We start from the raw sequence: 22,977 nt of genomic DNA, 5'->3' as shown, positions 1-22,977 counted from the left end.
TAACGCCAGCCACCTGCCTCCGCCTTGTCCTGCCCCGTGCTGACATCAAGGGTTTCCATGATAACGGCGACCGGTGCAGGAATGACTTTGAGCGCATGCGTGAGTAGTAAACTCGCATGGTGCATGCAGGTGACATGCATCGCCATGACACTGTCGGCCGCTGCACCAATAGGACCACTGTAGGTGTGTCCTCATTGCAGCTCACTTGACAATAGGAGACATACTCCCACATCTCTAGCAACAGTTTTTATCTTCTGTCAGGGACATATATGCTACTGGTCATTGTTTCCAGAATACAGCGCTGCTTTCAGCTGACACTCTTTCACAATCCGGGGAGTACTATGATACACATGTGACCACAATGTTTATATCCCCAGGAATGTAGTTTATGCAAATCTGATTATTGTTTTATGGTTTATTTATTTTCTCAGTTTGTAATGTTTCTGTTTACAGCAGGGGCTGACTGACCATTTGGAAACTCGGGCACTGCCCGAGGGCCCTGGGTCAGCAGGGGGCCCCATGAGATGCCCCTGGTACCTTTATCATAGGCTTTTTTGAGTTTGGGCAAGGACACAGGGGCCCCATGATCCCCTATTGCCCGGGGGCCTCATGAGTTGTCAGTCCTCCTCTGGTTTACATTGATTTGAATGCATTTTTGGAGGGAAAATGACATCATGGGACTTTCACTTCACTCTGATTGGTGGATTGTTTTCTTAAATAGTTCTCCAGTTTCTATCACAGTTTGACACATGCCTGATTAAGGGGTCCTGCGAGACTCCGAAACATTGCCTTGCTATAACTATGTGATCGTTCATTAAAACGTTTGGACCCATATTGGTGATCCTCGGTGTGCTGGTGACATTCTCCCTTATTTACATGCATAGATGCCCCAGACGCATGTGTTTACATTTTTAGGTGCTTAAATGTGGGTTAGGGGGGCCTCAACATTTTTCTTTGGGGGGGGGGGATTTTATGTGCTTGGGTGTAACTTTATTTTTTTACAATTTAAATATGTTTTCTTTTTTCTTAACTTTTTTTGTGATAACATAGGGGACAAAAAGTGCCCCATGTGATTTTTTTGTGACAGATTCTCTATAATGATACATCCAGGGTTTAAAAGAACTTGGATATGTCCCCTGTGCTCCACAGGGAAACTGACATGGAGACCCAGGAGTGACATCAAACACGTCACTTTCTGGGTCAGCAACAAGGAGGGAAGAAGAGCAGATGTGTGTCTGCTCTCCTCCCTTCCCTCCACCTGCCAACACATGCCATGTCTGTCCTGGGTCCACAGATGGGCAAGCGAAGCATGGGATACATGGCAGGAGCGCTGTTACTGAGGGTGTGTGGAAGCAATCGGCAGCAGCGCAGCCATCCAAATGCTTTCACCTTACAGGCAGGAGTCTGCTTGTTGACGCTACTTTGACGTACAGACCTGGATTAAAACTATTTACATGTGACATATGGAAGGGAATCATTTTTGCATAAGATCATCTTAAGATGTAACTTCAAGTAATGTTTTAAACAGTCCCTCAAAAAGGCGTTTAAAACAAAAAAAACTGTTCTGGCCTTCTTTCTGGAGCTATCCCTTGCAGTAATTCTTTTACACCACTAGATATCCTCAGACTTCTGGGTTTCATGATGCTGAGCAACTCAGGACACACTGTGAGTGCAAGGTATCATGGACCCCCTCCATCACACCCCTCACTAAGGGGGCATCTCCATGACACCTTGCACTAACTATACTGTACATACAAAAACGCAGAGAGCACTGCTTATGTCATCAGGTCAGCACCACATTCTGCATTATTGACCCTCTTTTGATCTGCCCTTGCCCACTACTCTCTGGAGTTACCTTGTCCTGGCAAAATAACATAGAAAAAGTAAAGAAAGGGCTTTCAAGGGTTACCCGCCAATATATGTGTGTATATCCAAAGCAACTACACACATATAGATTTAATATAAAACCCACATATCAAATTTTATTAAACATATTAAAAACAAAAAGTTTACACAATTCATCAACAAAAAGATATACAAAAGGATAAACTGTCCATAGTATTAAGTTACAATAGTTGTTGACGCGTTTCAGGGTGAATACCCCTTCTTCAAAACATTAGGCTCAAATATGACAGGTATCCATTGAATCTCTAGGAACGAAAAACATATATAACAAACATACATGCATAGGTATATCATTACAATAAACTGTTTATTGTACAAAACTATTGTTTATTGTACAATAGTTTATTGTAATGATATACCTATGCACAAGGGCGGACTGACAACTCATGGGGCCCTTGGGCAATAGTGGATCATGGGGCCCCCATGTCCTTGCCCACACTCAAAGCACACCCAAAAAAGTCTATAAAAGGTACCAGGAGCATTTTATGGGGCCCCCTACTGACCCCGGGCCCTCGGGCAGTGGCCGAGTGCTTGAATGGTCAGTCCGCCCCTGACTTTGCATGTATGTTTGTTATATATGTTCTTTGTTCCTAGAGATTTAATGGATACTTGTCATATTTAAACCTAATGTTTTGAAAAAGCGGTATTCACCATGAATTGTGCCAACTACAATCGTAACTTAATACCGTGGACAGCTTATCCTTTTGTATATTTTTTTATTGATGAGTTGTGTGCACTTTTTGTTTTTAATATATGATTAACATAATTTGATATGTGGGTTTTATATTAATACTATATTTGTGTAGTTGGTTTGCATATACACACATATATATCAGCAGGTCACCCTTGAACATCCTTTTTACTTTTTCTCTCACCTTTCATATTTGCCAGTACTTTGTCCTGGCTGGCTCCATTGTCCTGGCTCCATTCTTTGCATTTTACAGAATGCACACTGAACCACACATGTGCTTTAGGCAGTGAACACAATAAAAAAATGCTAGGAGAAAGAGGAAGAGACTTTTACATGCAAAGTCTTTTCTACTAAAAACTCTCCTTTCCACATTTTTTAAGGGTTTAGGTGTGCTTTAATCTCACGCCCTCTTAGTGAATATTCCCATAGACAGAGAGGGCTACTTGCTATCCATGTAAATGAAGAGGAGAGGAATTTTAACCTGTCTGATCAATTGTTCCCTTAGTGACCATCCTTGTTGGAGTGCTTCTAATAGATGAAAGATTGTTCCCTGATCTTGATAAAGAAAAAGCCCACAGTAGATTGCTGTTATTGCATGTCTATAAGTGGTTTAAATTCATCAGGCTGCACTAACAAATTATGACTTTTCTAGAGTGCTTATTCTTTTACTTAGAATAAGTAAAAGAGGGCTACACAACATTCATCCTCCCAATGCAAATATGTGTCAGCAGACAAGTAAAATTTGAGCATTATATCAATAATTACTTTCAGGTAAAGGCTAAAATGATTACACAGGATGTGTATCTACAGGAAATACACTATAAGTTCCCTTTAAGGTTTTTTGGTTAAAAAAATATTTCTAACAAATGCAGTAATTTAAGGTGAGGTTATCTAAAACAATTCAACCAATAATCCAGTTGCATTAGTGTGACCAATAAACATGTCTTGGTAGAGAGTTATTGATTAAAATGATGTTTATTATCTTTATCACAGGGCTCACACCTGCTGCCTACCAACCAGTGTACTCTGCTTCAAAGCATGGGGTAATTGGATTCACAAGATCAATAGCGGTGAGTATACCATAGCATATAAATTATCATTCAAAGACAGGGATGATCACATGGTTATGGAAGGGGTTTACTAGACTTCATTAGCATATAATGTGCATTTTTGAGTCATAATTGAATAATGGACGGTGATTTATATAGAATAATTCTTTCTTCAAACATTTGAAAAGGGATAACATTAAAGTGTTACTAAACCCAGAACCCTGCATTCACAATATCTGGTCTCCGACAGTACACTGAACATGAAGGTGCAATTATTTTAGTAAATGTAAACTGCTAAATACCTTTCCTCATCAGCAGTATATACAGGTGAAACTGGAAAAATTAGAATATCGTGCAAAAGTTAGCTTATTTCAGTAATGCAACTTAAAAGGTGAAACTAATATATGAGATAGGCTCATTACATGCAAAGCAAGATAGTTCAAGCCGTGATTTGTCATAATTGTGATGATTATGGTTTACAGCTCATGAAAACCCCAAATCCACAATCTCAGAAAATTAGAATATTACATGCACTCAATAAAACAAGGATTGTACTGTACATAGAACAATATCGGACCTCTGAAAAGTATAAGCATGCATATGTACTCAGTACTTGGTTTGGGCCCCTTTTGCAGCAATTACTGCCTGAATGCGACGTGGCATGGAAGCTATCAGCCTGTGGCACTGCTGAGGTGTTATGGAAGACCAGGATGCTTCAATAGCGGCCTTCAGCTCTTCTGCATTGTTCGGCTTCATGTCTCTCATCTTTCTCTTGGCAATGCCCCATAGATTCTCTATGGGGTTCAGGTCAGGCGAGTTTGCTGGCCAATCAAGCGCAGTAATCCCATGGTCATTGAAGCAGGTTTTGGTGCTTTTGGCAGTGTGGGCAGGTGCCAAGTCCTTCTGGAAAATGAAGTCAGCATCCCCATAAAGCTCATCTGTGGAAGGAAGCATGAAGTGCTCCAAAATCTCCTGGTAGATGGCTGCATTGACCTTGGACTTAATGAGGCACAGTGGACCAACACCAGCAGATGACATGGCTCTCCAAATCAACACAGACTGTGGAAACTTCACACTGGACTTCAAGCATCTTGCAGTGTGTGCCTCTCCATTCTTCCTCCATACTCGGGGTCCTTGGTTTCCAAATGAGATGCAAATGTTGCTCTCATCAGAAAAGAGGACTTTGGACCATTGAGCAACAGACCAGGTCTGTTTTTCTTTAGCCCAGGTAAGACGCTTTTGGGGTTGTTTGTTGTTCAGGAGAAATACAACATTTGAAGCCCATGTCCAGGATCCATCTGTGTGTGGTGGCTCTTGATCCACTGACTCCAGCCTCAGTCCACTCCTTGTGAAGGTCCCCAGCACTTTTGAATGGCCTTTTCCTGACAATCCTCTCCAGGCTGCGGTCATCCCTGCTGCTTGTGCACCTTTTTCTTCCACACTTTTCCCTTCCACATAACTTTCTATTAATGTGCTTTGATACAGCACTTTGGGAACATCCAACTTCTTTTTCAATTACCTTTTGAGGCTTTCCCTCCTTATGGAGGGTGTCAATGATGGTTTTCTGCACAACTGTCAGGTCAGCAGTCTTTCCCATGATTGTGATTCCTACTGAACCAGACTGAGAGACCATTTAAAGTCTCAGGAACCCTTTGCAGGTGTTATTATTATTATTATACAGTATTTATAAAGCGCCAATAGTTCACTCAGCACTGTACATTACAAAGGGGGACAGAACATGTAACAGAACAACAACAATACAATGCAAAACATGAGGGGATCGAGGGCCCTGCTCTTTCAAGCTTATGGCTTAATTAGCTGATTAGAGTGGGACACTTTGAGCCTAGAATATTGCACCTTTTCACAATATTCTTATTTTCGGAGATTGTGGATTTGGGGTTTTCATGCGCTGTAAGCCATAATCATCACAATTATGACAAATCACGGCTTGAACTATCTTGCTTTGCATGTAATGAGTCTATCTCATATATTAGTTTCACCTTTTAAGTTGCATTACTGAAATAAATGAACTTTTGCACGATATTCTAATTTTTCGAGTTTCACCTGTAGCAGTCTTGGGACTTCTATCAGTGTCCAGCAGAGCACATGTTAAAGCTTGTAGAAGGAGTTTTCATTCTGCTCTAGGATAATGCAGAACCCAAGACCTCTGCCTGGACAGTGCGTATTGGCCCTGTGTTGATTGCATGCACTCTCCCCCCCCAAAAAAAAGAAAACCTCTCTAGCATACAGCAAACTGAGCATGTGCAGAGTGACACCGCACAATATGTTTTATCAGGAGATAAGAATGGGACACTGGAAGAAGGGTAGGATCAGAGAAGTCAGGATCAAACAGCGCTTTTGCACAATGCAGAGGGTTAACCCTTTAGGTTGCACTGTGAGTATAACAAGCATGCTCTACAGCATATACAGACTGTTTTTACTGTTGTGGGTTTAGTATCACTTTAAATGATCTAGTCATTCAGACATTCAGCAGTCATAATACTGATAATACTGAAAATGTCAATATATTTTTCACTGACTACTGCCAAGTACTTTTTCATTCCAAGATTAATAATACACATGAATGTTTGGAATGTAGCTATGAACATGTGGATAAAATCTCTTGACACGTTATAACAGACTTTGCGGTTTTTGGATTTTGAGGTTTTTAAGATGTTCAGAAAAACACACATGTATAAATCATCCCTTTGCCAGCTACAAGACCCAACAATCTTTTGTAACCAAAAAACAAAAGTGTTCAACACCTCCATCATGGTAGCTGAGACAAGCTATGCAATAAAACTCACATAAATGTGTTCTCACTAGTGGAACACCTATACGTCTATTTTAATGCACATTTTCACCAAATTCCTTCCAGATGGAAATACATTATCCAATGCAAATGAACACAGGAGAGTGCTTTAAAGGGGAAAAGAGGACAAATGCCCACAGGTTGCTGGGTTTCTGACAAATTTGGGCCTGCCGTGAAAATAAAAAATAGTCCCTATTTCAGTGTGTTACTACTATTGTAATAGTGGTCATGCTAAATTAGACATCTTTAGCTGATCAATTGACTGGTCCATATAAGCACTGATTTTACAGATGATTTTCAAGAACAGAAGTTTGATAAAAAGATGCTGCTAGAATGGCTTCTGTCTGGGCATTGTTTCCCATTATGTGGTGCAAGTATAGACCATATACTTCACTACAATGAGCAGCATAGCTTTGCTTTAGAGCAGCTTAAAATATCTTCCTAATTTGAATTATTAATACTTAGTTCTGATTCAAGCTAGGAACTATTTCTGTACCATAACATTTTATTCTCTGCGGTAGCTAAAGAAGAAATTTGATGTAGCAGAATACCATGAAATAGAACTCTCTACTCTCACCTTAGTATGAAGTCAACCATTTCAATGGTGCAGTAACTCTGAAAGGAGACATTTTTTTACAAAACTGTATAGTAGTAAATGTCATACATTAGATCAAAGTGATCAATAGGACTTTCCATGACATCAATCAAGATATTTCAGAATTGCAGGACCTTAATTGATTGACACTCGTAATGCTAAATAATATATTTGCAGACGCTTTTTCATTTGTAGCCCCATTTTGCCTAAATGCTTTAAACACAGACTGAAAGCACAGAAGGAAACACGGAGAAATATATAATTAATATATTTACTAAAAGCCTTTCCTGATTAACAGATTTTTTTTTTCTTTGGCTACATGGCTCTCGCTACTCATCTAGTTACAAATTCTGTATAAAGTAAAAAATGAGATTTGCAGTGACAAAACAAAGATTGGCCTCAAAATGACTGGAACACGTGGGGGCTCTGAGCTGTAGTATTTTGAAACACTACATAATTCTTATCAATCTCTTAGCTGCTTGTTGCTTAGTAATAAAAGTTTTTGTGATGCTGATGTCAATGACTTATCTAGTTTATTCAGCATGTAAGAAATAATACTGATGCCTTCCAGTCCTGTCTTTTCCTTTGTTTTTTAATTTGGATATGTGATCATTGTCATTCAATGAGCAAATAGAGTCGACAGCAGGAACAATTTGTTCTGTGTTTAGATGCTTTGTGCCAAATAAAATGGAACTTTCACAGTACAAGTAAATGATTACAGTGTTTAAACGCAGAGAAAAGTTATTAGCTCTGGAAACAAGGTACAGCTCAGAGGAAAGATCAATTCCCTACAAATTACCCTTCTGATGTTTATACAGGGTCACATCCTGACAGAAAAACAATAGCAAGCTCACTTTTGTCTGTAGTAAATCTTGGTTATAAAATCCATATGCAAATGATTTCTACAGTTTCCTGCGGCCCTTACAAAGGAAACAATGTCCAAAAAATGGCCATTTAGTTAAATCCGTTTAATCACTTTTTAATGATGTGTTGTCTTTGATAAAAACAACAACTGCCAATGAGCCTGATGTCACAGGATGTGTGTCCTGATAAAAACTTGAACTGGCAATGACTATCCTATCAAAACCATCAGAAAAATGTTGAACATGAAATATTTAAAAAGCTGATCATCTGAGATGCTGAATAGCAGGATCAAGGCAATTAGTGTATGGAAAGAGATATTTGTACAAATAATATACTGATGGTATAATGGTATAATATATGAACATACTGTACATCGTTCAATATAGACAATACCATATGTCACAATGTGTATCTAATGATTCAATTAAAAAAAAACCAGTCTACTTGGATTTGCAAATGAGTCACTAATGAATACCAAACTTGTCCAACAAATATACCTAGTATTTCAACTGCATTAAATGTTTTAGTGTTAACTAAAAAACTTATCTGACATTAGGCGCAATTGTAAGCTTTCATATGGCATGCTAAAACCTGCATTGCTCCTAGATACCAAAACTCTTAAAATGTTAATAATTTCATTAAATGGCTTTAATGATTTGCAGTCATGTAATAAAAGGTGACAAAAGATCATATACCTAATGACAATAAAATTCAGCTTTCATTGCCTTAGTTCAGACAGCCGATCAAAGCTGGTTTCTGATCTGCCAGTATGCTCTATTGTCCTTCATTGATTTGTGACTTGAGGGTCTATGTCCACAACCAAAATGTTACTCTTGAACCCATGAGCTGGTGTGATCTTGTAGTGTCAGGGAATAAAAATACTAAAAAGGCTTTGGTCCTTTTTTGTTCTTCAGTAGCCATGTTTCTTGTTTTGGAATTTAAACATTTGGCCTTTGACCTTAACCTATGCGTTCCATAAAGAACTGAATCTGCGAACTAGCCTCATGGCCATCAATCAATGTCCAGTGAAAAAAGAAAATATAATTTGTTACTGTCAGTATACAGTATGAAGATGTATTAACCTGAAAGTCACTATGCTGCACTGTCAGGACCTAATAAAGATGTTATGGTGGTAAAGTAAGTCATATTGCATGATCATGGTATCAGTCCCTGTAATATATACTGCCCAATTTAGTCGATGATTTACAATGCTACATTTCAGGCAATCTTGTTTTGGTGAGCCTAATTAAGAGTTCTATTACAACTCAATATCTAGCTTAAATTCTTCTGACATATTGACAAGCTCGTTGCTGACCTTGGTCTTATAGATTTTGCTAATAGTTTGTATGCAATGCATGTATATTACATTGCTTATTAGGTTATACAATTTAACTTTAACACTCAAATGTCAGTTTTAGGTGGGAGCTGTGAAATTGAATTCCCTTCTAGCTTTGTACAACCAGGAGGAGCTTAACCATTCAAGAGTTCCCTAAAATATAAATTAATGTAAGGAGGATTTTCAGTTGAGTATTTAATACATTTGAAATTACCTCCTTGGGAATGGGTGGGGATAGGAACTGAGGAACTCCTTGCAGAGGAGTAAAGCAGAAAATGTACATCTACTTGGGAAGAGGAAGATAACAGGAACTTTCTTGGAAGATGGATGGGTACAGAAACTGGAGACTTTTTTAGAGATGGGTGGGAAGATAAACTGGAGACCTACTTAAAAAGAGATAAAAACATAAACTAGAGCTTTCCATGGAATGGGGTGGGGACACAAACTGGAGTTGGGTAGAAATAGAAACTAGAAACTGTCTTGAAAAAAGGTAAAATAGACAGACCACTAGGCACTAAATCCCACAACCAACATCAGGTAAGTCCAGGGTAAAGCAAGGCCAGTGTCACAGCTGTTCCGGTGACCATTAGGACTATAATGTGATGTGGAAAAAGCATAGAAAATCAGAGCGCTCGTGGTGAAAGCCTGGAAACAAATGCAATGGCGTACATATCCGGCAGTCAATATGTATAATACAAAAGCTTAATAGACAAATAAAACCATAATCACCATGTTGAAATGTATCCATGAAATAGTATGGAGCAAGACAAGGATTGGCACAAGCCACAGGCTGAAAGGAATGGTGGGAGCGGCTTACTTGTATGTAGATATGGCTATGGGGAGCCTGGATGGTGAAGTCCACAGATGGAAGAGTAGTGAACAACAGTAGCTGGTAAAAATAGTGTCCACAAGTCAGATGCCACTTGAGGGGTAAGAGGAACCAGAAAAAACCTCTGTGTCACCGAGGATCATGCAGCGGAAGTGACGTCACGGCATACCGGAAATTACATCATGACTGTGATAAAGCACTGAATCATGTGAAATGCATTGTCATGGTAACCGGGACTTGTTGTAATCCAATCAGTCTCCTTCCTGCTGAGGGCTCACGATGGCTGCTATTGGCTTCCTTGCATTCCACTGAGGTAATTTCTGGTGCATCGTGACGTCACTTCCGGTTCTCATCCAGGCTCCCATAGCCACATCTACATACAAGTAAGCCACTCCCACCATTCCTTTCAGCCTGTGGCTTGTGCCAATCCTTGTCTTGCACCATACTACTTCATGGATACATTTCAACATGGTGATTATGGTTTTATTGGTCTATTAAACTTTTGTATTATACATATTGACTGCTGGATATGTACGCCATTACATTTATTTCCTGACTTTCACCACGAGCACTCTGATTTTCTATGCTTTTTCCACATCACATTATAGTCCTAATGGTCACCGGAACAGCTGTGACATTGGCCTCGCTTTATCCTTGACTTACCTGACGTATGCTCTTGAAAAAAGGTGCAGTCAGGAATGGGGGATCTCTTTGGATGTTTGTTAACAGAAGCTGTTAATGCTGTTAATGTATAATACATTTGAAATTACCTCCTTGGACAGGGGTGGGGATAGGAGCTGGAGATGTCCTTGGAGATGGGTTGGAACAATTGTAGTTGATTCAAACTCAATCTTAAATTTTTTTTAAAAAAAGCCTAATAACCAGTGCTAAGAGTACAACTTTTTTCCCGTTATTTTTTCTTCTCTACAGGCACTTGCATCTATTGGAAACTATGGCGTTCGAATAAATACAGTGTGTCCAGCCTTTGTAGACACTCCACTTCTAGAGTCTATTGAGAAAGAAGAAAATATGGGTGAATTCTTTCAATACAAGGATAATATAAAGGACATGATGAAATCATTTGGTGTACTAGAGTAAGTACAAGTATGAATGCGAGTAACTTTGGTGTTCTAGAGTAAGTACAGATATGAATGTGAGTAACTTTGGTGTTCTAGAGTAAGTACAGATATGAATGTGAGTAATCTTTGATTTAATTAGCAGATTTCTATAGTTCACATTTATACATGATAACCTTTGACTTCCCCTGAGCCTGATTTTTTTTTTTTGCTCTATTAGTAGTCACTACTAGTACCTGGGATGCTGGCACTGTATTATTTTGGCATGTTGTCAACTCGGGCACTGCCTGAGGGCCCGGAATCAGTAGGGGGCCCCATGAGATGCCCCTGGCACCTTTTTCATAGGCTTGTTTTGAGTTTCAGCAAGGACACAAAGGTCCCATGATTCCCTATTGCCCGGGGGCCCCATGAGTTGTCAGTCCGCCCCTGGTATAGAGGCTCTCAGTGCAGGACAATGAGGACATGCAACAGAAGAGTAACTAAAGCTGCATTAATTTGTTTACTGTAATATTTGAAGCTGTACATGAAACAGCACTTCTGTGTTAACCACAGTATTCACAGCAAGGTGGTTGGAAACTGCTCCTGTGATGCACGCAAAGGTTGTACTCCAGTGTGAAGGCTCCAGCCTGTGGGTGCACCTTTTTACTCATTTGAGAGTGAGTTTATGGTTACTAGAGAAGGTAACAAAAAAGAAAAGGGAAAAGGTGTGCACAGAAATAAGAGTATCGCAGGATGCTGTGAAGATGCAAAACAACCATAAAACTACAAAAGAGAAGGGAAGGAGGTTGTGCCTAGGCTGCAGCAGTTTGCTTGTATGTGAAGGAAGCAGCACAGAATTTACATACTGTTCAAATTCAATCTGTGAAATCTATCTCCCCCATGAAACGGACAGACCGGGTCCATTCTAATACACCTGAATTGATTTCAGAGGGGATAGGTGACTCTCATTGTTCAGAAGTACATCTACTCCTTCATGTACTTCTGAACATTGCAAGGTGAGAAGGTGCCTACATTAAGAGACATTTTAATTAGTGTAAGAAATGTGATTCCTCTATTACATTGCTAAAAATTCAGGTGAATGCAAATTGGAAAAAAATACATTTTATTAGACATGTTTGGAAAAAATATTGGGGAAGAATTTCAGCTCTAGAAGGGACAATAAGTGACATGGCGAATGTGGTTTACCCTTTAAAACAAGATATGCATTATCTTAAGCAAAAGACAATGACAATACTGATAAAATGGATTAGATTGAAAATAGAATATGTCGGAATAACATCAGAATTGCTGGAGTTCTGAAAAAAAGTTTAAAGGGCAGTTTAAGAGAAATTATTAGGAATTGGCTTCTCTCTATGTTTGGAAATATGCATTTTCCTCTGGGTTTGTAGTACAGAGGGTTCATCATGTTATAAGCAGACCTTCCACCTGGGGCAATGCCAAGATTAATCTCAGTCAAGGTATTTATTTATCAGGACAGAGATACTATTCTGCAGAGAGCATAGGGCCTTGATGATATTACAATAAATAGTGCAAGGATATCATTAGATCCAGATTTTTCTGCAGAGGAGCAAAAAAACTTCCAGAAAATTAAAACTATTTGTTCAGATGCTGAAAGTGTTTAGCCTTATGTTTGATCCTACGTGGCAAAGAATCATTGCTAGTAAAGAAGTTCATTTTTGTGATACACCAGAAAATGCCTGCTTCATGGGTTGTTAAGAATGAACAATTTTGCAGCTGGAGGTTCTGGAAGGATAATGGATTTTTTTCTGCTTGGACTGTTATTTTCTTAGTATAAACTATGTACTGTATATCATGTGATATGAATTGTGGCACATATTTTTGTTCGATATGTGGGATCATTCTAAGCTTCCACTACCCACATTTCCCATCAGAATTGGGTGCCAAGCACAAGGGAGCCATCTGCCCTCCAAGATTAATGCAGAAAATGAAACACTTCACCACTGATGTTACACTCAGCCAAAATTTATTCCACAAATCCACAACAGGTACCCACCTTGGAACCTCCCACACTAAATAGTTTCACCTACCAGGACTTAAGCTGGGTACAAGCAGTCTGAATAGCAAACATTCAAACCATGTGTACAGCTGTCCTTCCAACAGCAGCTGGTGTAAGGACTGGCTTTTGTCGAAGGGACATGCAGGAAAACCTGGCTGCAAGAGCTGGCTAGTGTGTTCTGGCGGGAAGGGGGGGACTGGGGGGGGGAGCCCTCCCTGTTAGAACACAAAGGCACAGCTGGAGAGATCGCTGCACTAACATTGCTTAGTTAGTACAGCAATCTCTTATTTTTTTTTTTTCATTCAGTCTGCTAGGTTGAACAAAAACACCCAAAAAACTTAAAGTGTACCAGGCTTTATTCATGGAGGCATTGTTGTGGCATCATGCGCCTGTTTCTTTCTCCACATATATTTTTGTTTATTTGTCTTTTTGGACTTCTTAAGACCAAGCCTGAACATTTGTTATGGTCAATGAGCAATAATGCTATCACATTATGATGATTATAGTGTATATGTGTATATATATATATATATATATATATATATATATATATATATATATATCCCATATTTTTCGCTCCATAAGCTGCACTTTTTTCCCCCAAAAAAATGGGGGTAAATGTCTTACGGAGCAAACATTGACCAGGACTCCCCCCCTCCCCACCGCCATGTTAAAATACTGGGCTGGCCACTCTGTGGCAGAAGAGAGGAGGAGTCCGAGTCAGCAATGCAGCAGCGCCAGGCAGGGTCCAAAGCAGCTGCCCCTTAAAGCGGAGTTCCAGCTGAAAATAAAAGTCAGCAGCTTCAAAAACCGTAAGTGCTGATTTTTAAAATACAGTCACTTACCTGATCCTCGGTCCAGTGGTGTCTTCTTCTCTCCCTGCATCTTCAGTGTGGGCACCCGGCTGTGACAGCTTGCGGCTTCACAGCCGGGTGCCCACTTTATTAGGTACACCTATTCAATTGCTTGGTAACACAAATTGCTAATCAGCCAAACAAATGCCAGCAACCCAATGCATTTAGACATCTACACGTGAAGATGACTTGCTGAAGTTCAAACTGAGCATCAGAATAGGGAAGAAAGGGAATTTAAGTGACTTTGAATGTGTCATGGTTGTTGGTGGCAGACAGGTTGGTCTGAGTATTTCCAAAACTGATCTACTGGAATTTCCACGCACAACCATCGCGGCAGTTGTAACAAATGTCAGTATGGACCAAGATCTCTGAGGAATGTTTCCAGTGAGTGGCAAATGTGTGGACGAAAATGCCTTGTTGATATCAGGGGAGAATGGGCAGACGGCATGCTATCATGTCAATATGGATCAAAATCTCTAAGGAATGTTTCCAACATCTTGTTGAATCTATGCCATGAAGAATTAAGGTAGTTCTGAAGGCAAAAGGTGGTCCAACTTGGTACTAGCAAGGTGGAAGTGGCCGTTGAGTGTGTATATATATATATATATATATATATTGTGACAGTATGAACGGCAAGGTGATGGATGGATGATATGTGTCACCTCGCATGAGGTCATACTGTGAAGTGTAAGGTGGAGTCCACTCTGGGTTTTCGGGGCCACAATGGCAGAGGTGGTTCCGGACCGGATTTTGTTCTCCACTGATGACCACCAACAGGTGGTATAAAAAAGGCAGGGCTGGAGAAAAGAGTCGCTCGTGGCCTGGGACTCAGAGAGGTATTCTGAGAGAGCTGTGTGTGTGTGTGTGTGTGTGTGTGTGTGTGTGTGTGCTATACCCACAAGAAAAGGTTTGCTTTTGTTTTGTTTTGGGTGACAGGGAGAAGCCCTTCACCTCTGAGAGAGGAAATGTCTAATGTTTAGTTAGTGCCTGGATGGCAAGGGTTTATTTTGATATTTTGTTTATTTTGATATTTTGCAAACCTGTAAATAAAGCTGACAACCAGTCAGATTTTAAGAAAGCCTGCTGTGCGGTCTACCCTTTTTCCCAGGGAAGGTGATCCCCCACCTGAGCTAACCCCACATATGGTGGAGGATGCGGGCAACTTCCTGAGCAAGTGGGAAGATGGAGGAAGTTATAAGGGCCTTGCTGCAGGCCAATGCAGCACAACGGGAGGCGAATCACCACTTTTCTGAGGCTCAGCAAGCACAACAGGAAGTGAATTGCCGGTTTTCGGAAGCCCAACAAGCACAACATGAAGCCCAGCAAGCAGACCGAGAGCTCCTTAAGCAGATGGCCCAACACCTATTGGAATTAAAGAAGGAATCTGCAGATCCGCTGCCAGTGGAGCAGAAAATGGCGCGGGCCAGCTATTTTTTGCAAAAGTTGACACCTGCAGAGTGGAAGTGGAAACTATGGGTGTGTCCGAGGAAGGCGTAGATCTTTTCCCTTTCTCTGTAATGGCTGGGGAGCAGGAGGAGTTGGATCCAACCCCAGACACTGAGGATATGGAACAAGAGATGATCGCTGGCTCTAGTGAGAGTGGACAGAATGTGGTGCCTGACCTAGAGGTCAGGAGAGAGGATTTTTGTATGGAACAGCTGAAAGATTCCACACTTAATAGAGCCCGTGAAAATATTAAAATAATTGATGGGGAACCTGTTGAAAATGATGTAGGGGTGTCTTTTCCCTACATGGCTCTTAAAAATAACTTGCTGTATCAAGTGGTAAAGCAAGGGGAGGAGGTGGAAGAACAGTTAGTGGTCCCCAAACCCTTTCACCGGATGGTACTGGATTTAGCCCATAGGCATATAATGGGGGGACACTTGGGTGTAGAGAAAACAAAGGTGAGGATAACCCAGAGATTCTTTTGGCCAGGCTTGCATAGAGATGTCAAAGCGTATTGTGAGTCATGCCCGGAATATCAATATTCTGCGCCCTCACCCCATTTTTGCAGTCCGCTAGTGTCAGGGCAGGGCTGTGGAATGGACAGGTAGGCCTAGTGGCAGGGTAACGCACTGGCTGACGACAACCACCACCAACAGACCGAAGTCTCTCTGGGCGCAGAGTCTAAGTCCCAGGCTGCCCTTCACCAGGGCCCCTGATGGTGGGGATGGACTTGACGCAGCCAGGTACCAGGTCGCGGCCCCCGAGACACCCCGGCTGCGGTAATGGCCGCCGCCAATGGCGTGTAGCTGGTGAGAATGACAATAGCGTAGTCAGGCAAGCTGGGTCGACAACAACGGGACAAAACGGTACAGAACAGTAGACAGAGAATCACAGGTCACGGGCCGGGTTCAGCAACGGAAGGTCAGATCGAAGGAAAACACAGAGAATGGTCTTAATCACAAGCCGAGTCAGAATACCAGAAGAGTCACGAGCGTATACACAGAGCTGTAGGAAGACAAAGACACAAGACACAAGTGCAAAGAGCATGTGCGGGCCACAGGCTTATATGTCATCAGCCACACCCCTCTGGGGGATGGACCTCAGAGACCTGAAGGCATAAAAGGATTCCCACCATGCACAGCAGAATCCAAGATGGACGCCAGCACATGGAGTAACAAAACTTCAGGGAAAAGGTAGGACCTTGACAGCTAGTACCTCTACCCATAATTGAAGTACCGTTTGAAAGAGTGGGCATGGATCTAGTCTGCCCGTGGCCATCAGCACATACTGGTGATACTTGACTATGCCACCCGGTATCCTGAAGCCATTCCCTTGCGTAATACCTCCGCTAAAACTATCGCCAAAGAGCTTGTCCGGGTTTTTAGTCATGTAGGTATTCCAAAGGAGATCTTAACGGATCAGGGCACGCCATTTATGTCTAGAGTTATGAAAGAGTTATGCAAATTGTTCAAAATCTCCCATCTCCGTACCTCGGTCTACCACCCCCAAACCGATGGGCTTGTGGAGAGGTTTAACAAGACCCTTAAGAATATGTTAAAAAAGGTGGTGGACAAAGATGGGAGAAATTGGGATTTTTTGCTACCATATCTCATGTTTGCTATACGAGAAGTACCTCAGGCATCTACAGGGTATTCACCTTTTGAACTACTGTATGGTAGACATCCCAGGGGATTGGTAGATGTTGCAAAAGAAACCTGGGAGGGAGAGTCCACGCCCTATAGAAGTGTCATCGAACATATTACACAGATGCAGGATAGAATCGCAGCTGTCATGCCGCTGGTACAGGAACACAGAACCGGGGTGCCAGGATCCATACCTTCAACCCTGGGGATAGAGTGCTGGTGCTAGTCCCCACCATGGAAATTAAAATCCTTGCAAAGTGGCAAGGTCCCTTTGAAATTAGAGAGAAAGTGGGGGAAGTAAATTATAAAGTTTACCAGCCAGGGAAAAGGAAACCCGAACAAATCTATCATGTTAATCTCTTAAAACCTTGGAAAGACAGGGAAAGTTTGTTGGCAGTACCAAGCCCCCAAAAGGACGTGGTCCCCGTGGCCCCTCAGGTACCTATAACTGAAACCTTGTCAGTAGTCCAACAGAATGACGTTAAGGAGTTTGTGAGAAAGAATGGAGATTTCTTCTCTCACCTACCTGGACTGACTACGATCATACAGCATGACATAGTTACCCAGCCAGGGGTCCGCGTAAATGTAAAGCCCTATAGAATACCCGAGGCCAGGCGGGAAGCGGTGGCAAAGGATATAAAGGACATATTAGATATGGGAGTGATCGAGGAATCTCACAGTGAGTGGTCGAGTCCCATAGTGTTGGTCCCAAAACCAGATGGAACAATTAGTTTCTGTAATGATTTCAGGAAACTGAACAGTGTGCCTAAATTTGATGCGTACCCAATGCCTCGGGTGGATGAGCTCATTGACACGTTGGGAACGTCTCGGTACATAACCACCTTAGATTTAACCAAAGGCTATTTTGCAACTTTGCTCAGCGATGTGCAAATTTGCCTCTGTATTTCAAATTTCAGTGTTTTTGGTTTGATTATATTATTAAATTAAATTTATTATTATATTATTTTTTATGATTATTTATTAAATTATAATTTATGATTTCGTGTTTCAACTTTTATCATATCCGGAATGTTTACTAGACTCTTGTTCGTACAGATTTCAGTGTGTTATTCCTAAAAGTTACAGCCTACAATAAAAAACTACATATTTCCATGCAAAAAAATGGTACCGCTTTCAGCACAAAAAATCGGAAAGAATCATACCGCCGAGGAGGTTAAAGATCTCATATAAATGAAAAAAAGCATAGTAAGAAACATTACAGTATCCAACTAATAAAGAAGGTATTGCTACTCAATGGTCATATACAGTATTTTGTAACCACACAGGTATAACATTTTACGGACTGGGTTAGGGGGATTCACCCTTTATATAAGTTAATAAGTGTAAATGTGAGTTAGATTTGTTAGATGCATTAAGCTGGGTACCAGCATGCACACGCTAGTCGGTTGGATGAAAAAAAAATCTCTGCATCAACACAAGCAATGTTGATGCAAAGATCTCTCCCCCCGCCAGAATAAACTGATCAGCGCTTGCACCCATTAGCTGCAAGGGCTGATTAAATGCTGGTTTTGCAGCAATAGGCCCAAGGAGAAGATAACACTTATGATATATTACAAGATTATAATTATACAGCAGAAAATTTGATGTTTTTGATAGCACAGAGATTGTTGTTTCTTCTGCATATAAAAACAATTCCCTCAATTCTGCTGAAATCTCCCTTGAAATGCAAAGAGCAATAATTGTGTTCCTTTAAAGGGAAGGAAAGGTAATTCCCTCAATCTTGATATCAGCCTCTTATATTTATATACTTACAGTATATGCTCAGATATGTTCATAGAACATGTACTGTAAAACTCTCCATTCCCTTTCTAAATAGTACTAATTGTACGAGATGTAGCCAGGCCCTGGGAGATTTTACTCATCTTATTTGGAGATGTCCTAAGCCCGAAGATATTTGATTGATATTGTTCAAACTAATAATACTATTTTTAAAGCAAGCATGGATGTAAAGCATAAGTGTGTATGTTGGATTATCTAGTACTTCCAGAACATCAATCTAATCTGATACTGGGGCTAAGTAGAACATTGTTTTGGCTAGAAAACTGATTGCGCAAAGGTGGATTTTGGCACTTCCATCGACAGTGGAGGAATGTAGCAGCAGTCAGTTTGAAATGAAACTAGAAAATTTCAGAAAATGGGAGCTTTGAATACATTATGAATATGTCAGCAAAATGGTTTCAGGTTGGTACCAAATTGTGAGAATAGGTTGTTACAATCTCAGAAATGTTGGGAGTAACAATTTTTTGGGGGGATGGAATAAATTAGCATATGTAATGTTTTAAATTAGTAATATTGTATATGGTTTGGTATTTTTGTTTGTCTAATTTTTTGGAAGCGGTTGGTTTTGTATCAAGATGTTTCTCTACAGTGTGTTTGTCCAAACAAAATAAAAGTAATATGGATCAGAAAAAAAAATATTTTTGGGGATTTTATATTCAGTCACATGAACATAAAAGCCACCCTTCATATATCCACCTCCCTGGTTGGTGGGTGGTAACTGGGGGGAAAGGGATGTTGATATTATAATATGATACACATTCCTCCCACAATCAGCACCAGTTCCAGGCTGAAAGTGCCTATACAAGAGACATGCTACATCATTAGGTACTACCACCTAGGAGATTCTATGCAGAGGGGAAGACAAATCTGCTGACTTCAGCAGTGGAAAGCTAGTGTTGATGGCCTTCTGCTGCAAATAATAGATAATAGAAAACTAAATGAGTGGATTGATTCAAAAAATACATGTAATGCACTCTGCACATATTAATTTTTAAATTTGCAAGGAGATACACTTTAACCACTTCCCCTCCAGTCCATGTCTATAAACGGCTGGACAGGTGCGCTGCCGAAGCGAGTTGATGTTTCTAAATGTCACCCACATTCACTGCCTGTGCACATAGCACTGCGATCCAGTGCCCATTGTGTCCACGTACGGCACCTCTGTGTGAGGTCCCAATTCATGCTCTCTGTTTCCTCTTGAACCAAATTGTATTGTAACTGTAATGTCTACCTTAATTTTGTAAAGCGCTGTGCAAACTGTTGGCGCTATATAAATCCTGTATTATAATAATAATAATAATAAAAAAAATAATGTGATCACTGATTGGCCAATCAGTGATCACATGGGCAGTAGTAAACAAGATGTCACTTCCTGACATCATTGCTTACTACTTGTGAAATCTGTGAATGATCACAGAGGTCACATGGTACAAGGCTATTCACAACAGCATTGTACCATGTGACAAGCTGTGACCAATCACAGCTCTCACAGTATTTCTCATTGGCTGCAAAAATGCAGCCACAGAAAAATACAAAATGATTGCTCTAACAGCATTTATGGGTGTAAAAGCAATCAGTGTAAAAAAAGAAAATAAATCTTCATCACCCCCCACAAGTAGTACAGTGTCACTATGGTGATACTATACTGCTAGGGTGACAGTATGTTAAAAAAAACATAAATAATGATATAAAAAATACAATAAAAATTTACAAAATTTAGAAAAATTATAATTTTTGGTTATAAACTAATTTGGGTTATTTTTTTTTACTAAAATATAGATTAATACATTTTGGCCAAGATTTATGATGAAAGATTATTTATTTGCAAAATTTTATAAGAAAAACACTTTTTTTTCAAAATTTTGGGACTTTTTCATTTATATAGCAAAAAAATAAAAATCCCAGTGGTGAATAAATACCACCAAAATAAAGTTATATCTGTCTCAAAAAAATGCTAAAAAATTCATATGGGTACAGTGTTGCATGACCGTGCAATTGTCATCCAAGTGTGATAGCACTGAAAGCTGAAAGTTAGCCTGGGCAGGAAGGGAGTGAAAGTGTCCAGACTTGAAGTGGTTAAAAGATAATTCATGTGTGGGAAAGTTTAACTACCCCTATATATTAAAAAAGGTACATTACATATATGCATGGGAACATACAGTTGCAAGAAAAAGTATGTGAACCCCTTGGGATTACATGGAGTTTAGCATGAATTGGGCATAAAATGTGCTCTGAATGTCATCTAAGTCACAACAATAGAAGAACACAGTCTGCTGAACATAATACTACACAAACATTAGATGTTGCCATGGTTTAATTGCACATAACATGTAAACATTCACAGTGCAGGGAGGAAAAAGTATGTGAAGCCCTAGCTTAATGACTTCTCCCAGAGCTAATTGGAGCCAGGAGTGAGCCAACCTTGACTCCAATCAGTGTGATGATATTGGATGTGTTGCTGACAGCTGTCCTGCCCTTAAAAAACACACACCTGTTTTGGGTTTACTGGTTTCAAGAAGCACTGTCTGATGTGGACCATGCCTCGCAGAAAAGAGCTATCAGAAGACCTACGATCAAGAATTGTTGACTTGCATGAAGCTGGAAAGGGTTACAAAAGTATCTCCTTGAGCCTTGATGTTCCTGTGTCCACGGTAAGACAGACTGTCTACAAATGGAGAAAGTTTAGCACTGTTGCTACTCTCCCTAGGCGTGGTCGTCCTGTAAAAATGACTGCAAGAGCACAGCGCAGAATGCTGCATGAGGTAAAGAAGAATCCCAGAGTGTCAGCTAAAGACCTACAGAAATCTCTGGCACATGCTAACATTTTTGTTGACACATCTACAATAAGGAAAACATTAAACAAGAATGGAGTACATGGGAGGACACCACGGAGGAAGCCATTGCTGTCCAAAAAGAATATTGCAGCACGTTTGAAGTTTGCAAAAGAGCACCTGGATGTTCCACAGCACTACTGGCAAAATATATTGTGGACAGATGAAACCAAGATTGAGTTGTTTGGGAAGAACACACAACACTATGTGTGGAGAAAAAAAGGCACAGCACACCAGCATCAAAACCTCATCCCCACTGTGAAACATGGCGGAGGGAGCATCATGGTTTGGGGCTGCTTTGCTGCCTCAGGGCCTGGATGGATTGTTGTCATTGATGGGAAAATGAATTCCAGAGTTTATCAAGACATTTTGCAGGAAAATGTACGACCATCTGTCCGCCAACTGAAGCTCCGCAGAGGATGGGTGATGCAACAGGACAATGACCCAAAGCATACAAGTAATTCAACAAAACAATGGCTGCAACAGCACAGAATACGCCTTCTGGAGTGGCCCAGTCAGAGTCCTGACCTCAACCCGATTGAAATGCTGTGGCATGACCTAAAGAGAGCGATTCACACCAAACATCCCAAGAATATTGCTACACTGAAACAGTTTTGTGAAGAGGAGTGGTCCAAAATGACTCCAGATCGTTGTGCAGGTCTGATCTGCAACTACAGGAAACGTTTGGTTGAGGTTATTGCTGCCAAAGGAGGGTCAACCAGTTATTAAGTCCAAAGGTTCACATACTTTTTCCTCCCTGCACTGTGAATGTTTACATGTTATATGCAATTAAACCATGGCAACATCTAATGTTTGTGTAGTATTATGTTCAGCAGACTGTGTTCTTCTATTGTTGTGACTTAGATGACGTTCAGAGCACATTTTATGCCCAATTCATGCAAAACTCCACGTAATCCAAAGGGGTTCACATACTCTTTCTTGCAACTGTATGTGTGTACTTGAGTATGGCTGTTAAAGAAAATGTGCATTTCTCAAATGTCTATGCATAGAATATAATGACCATTCACAATTTCTGGTTATTTATAGAATCCACTTGCTTTGCTTAGTCCATGTTATATTAATCTTTGTTTATACTTCACTTGGCAAGCTCTCTACTGAAATAGCGAATATTGTTTTACATTACTTGGCACATAAAACACTTGTTTCCTCCCTTGGGCCTCCTTTAGATTTGATTTGTGTGTTGCTGTAAACTGGCAGGTCAGTAAAAT

The 22,977-nt window shown here is 40.4% G+C and overlaps 1 protein-coding gene across 1 annotated transcript in view; it reads left to right on the top strand.

Annotated features, from left to right (window-relative positions):
- The window catches only part of HPGD (15-hydroxyprostaglandin dehydrogenase), a 118,609-nt gene that overhangs the window by 89,410 nt on the left and 6,222 nt on the right, over positions 1-22,977 (top strand). The window contains exons 5-6 of the mRNA XM_089684043.1: positions 3,590-3,666; positions 11,012-11,175. Of these exons, the coding sequence (XP_089540169.1) occupies positions 3,590-3,666; positions 11,012-11,175 (241 nt within the window). The remainder of the gene's footprint in view (positions 1-3,589; positions 3,667-11,011; positions 11,176-22,977) is intronic.

Source organism: Staurois parvus, unplaced genomic scaffold (genome assembly GCF_062004578.1).
Source record: "Staurois parvus isolate SC_StPar_1 unplaced genomic scaffold, SC_StPar_1.0 ptg000334l, whole genome shotgun sequence".
NCBI lineage: Eukaryota > Metazoa > Chordata > Amphibia > Anura > Ranidae > Staurois > Staurois parvus.
The sequence above is the reverse complement of the archived record's forward strand: the minus strand, read 5'-3'. Positions and strand labels throughout refer to the sequence as shown.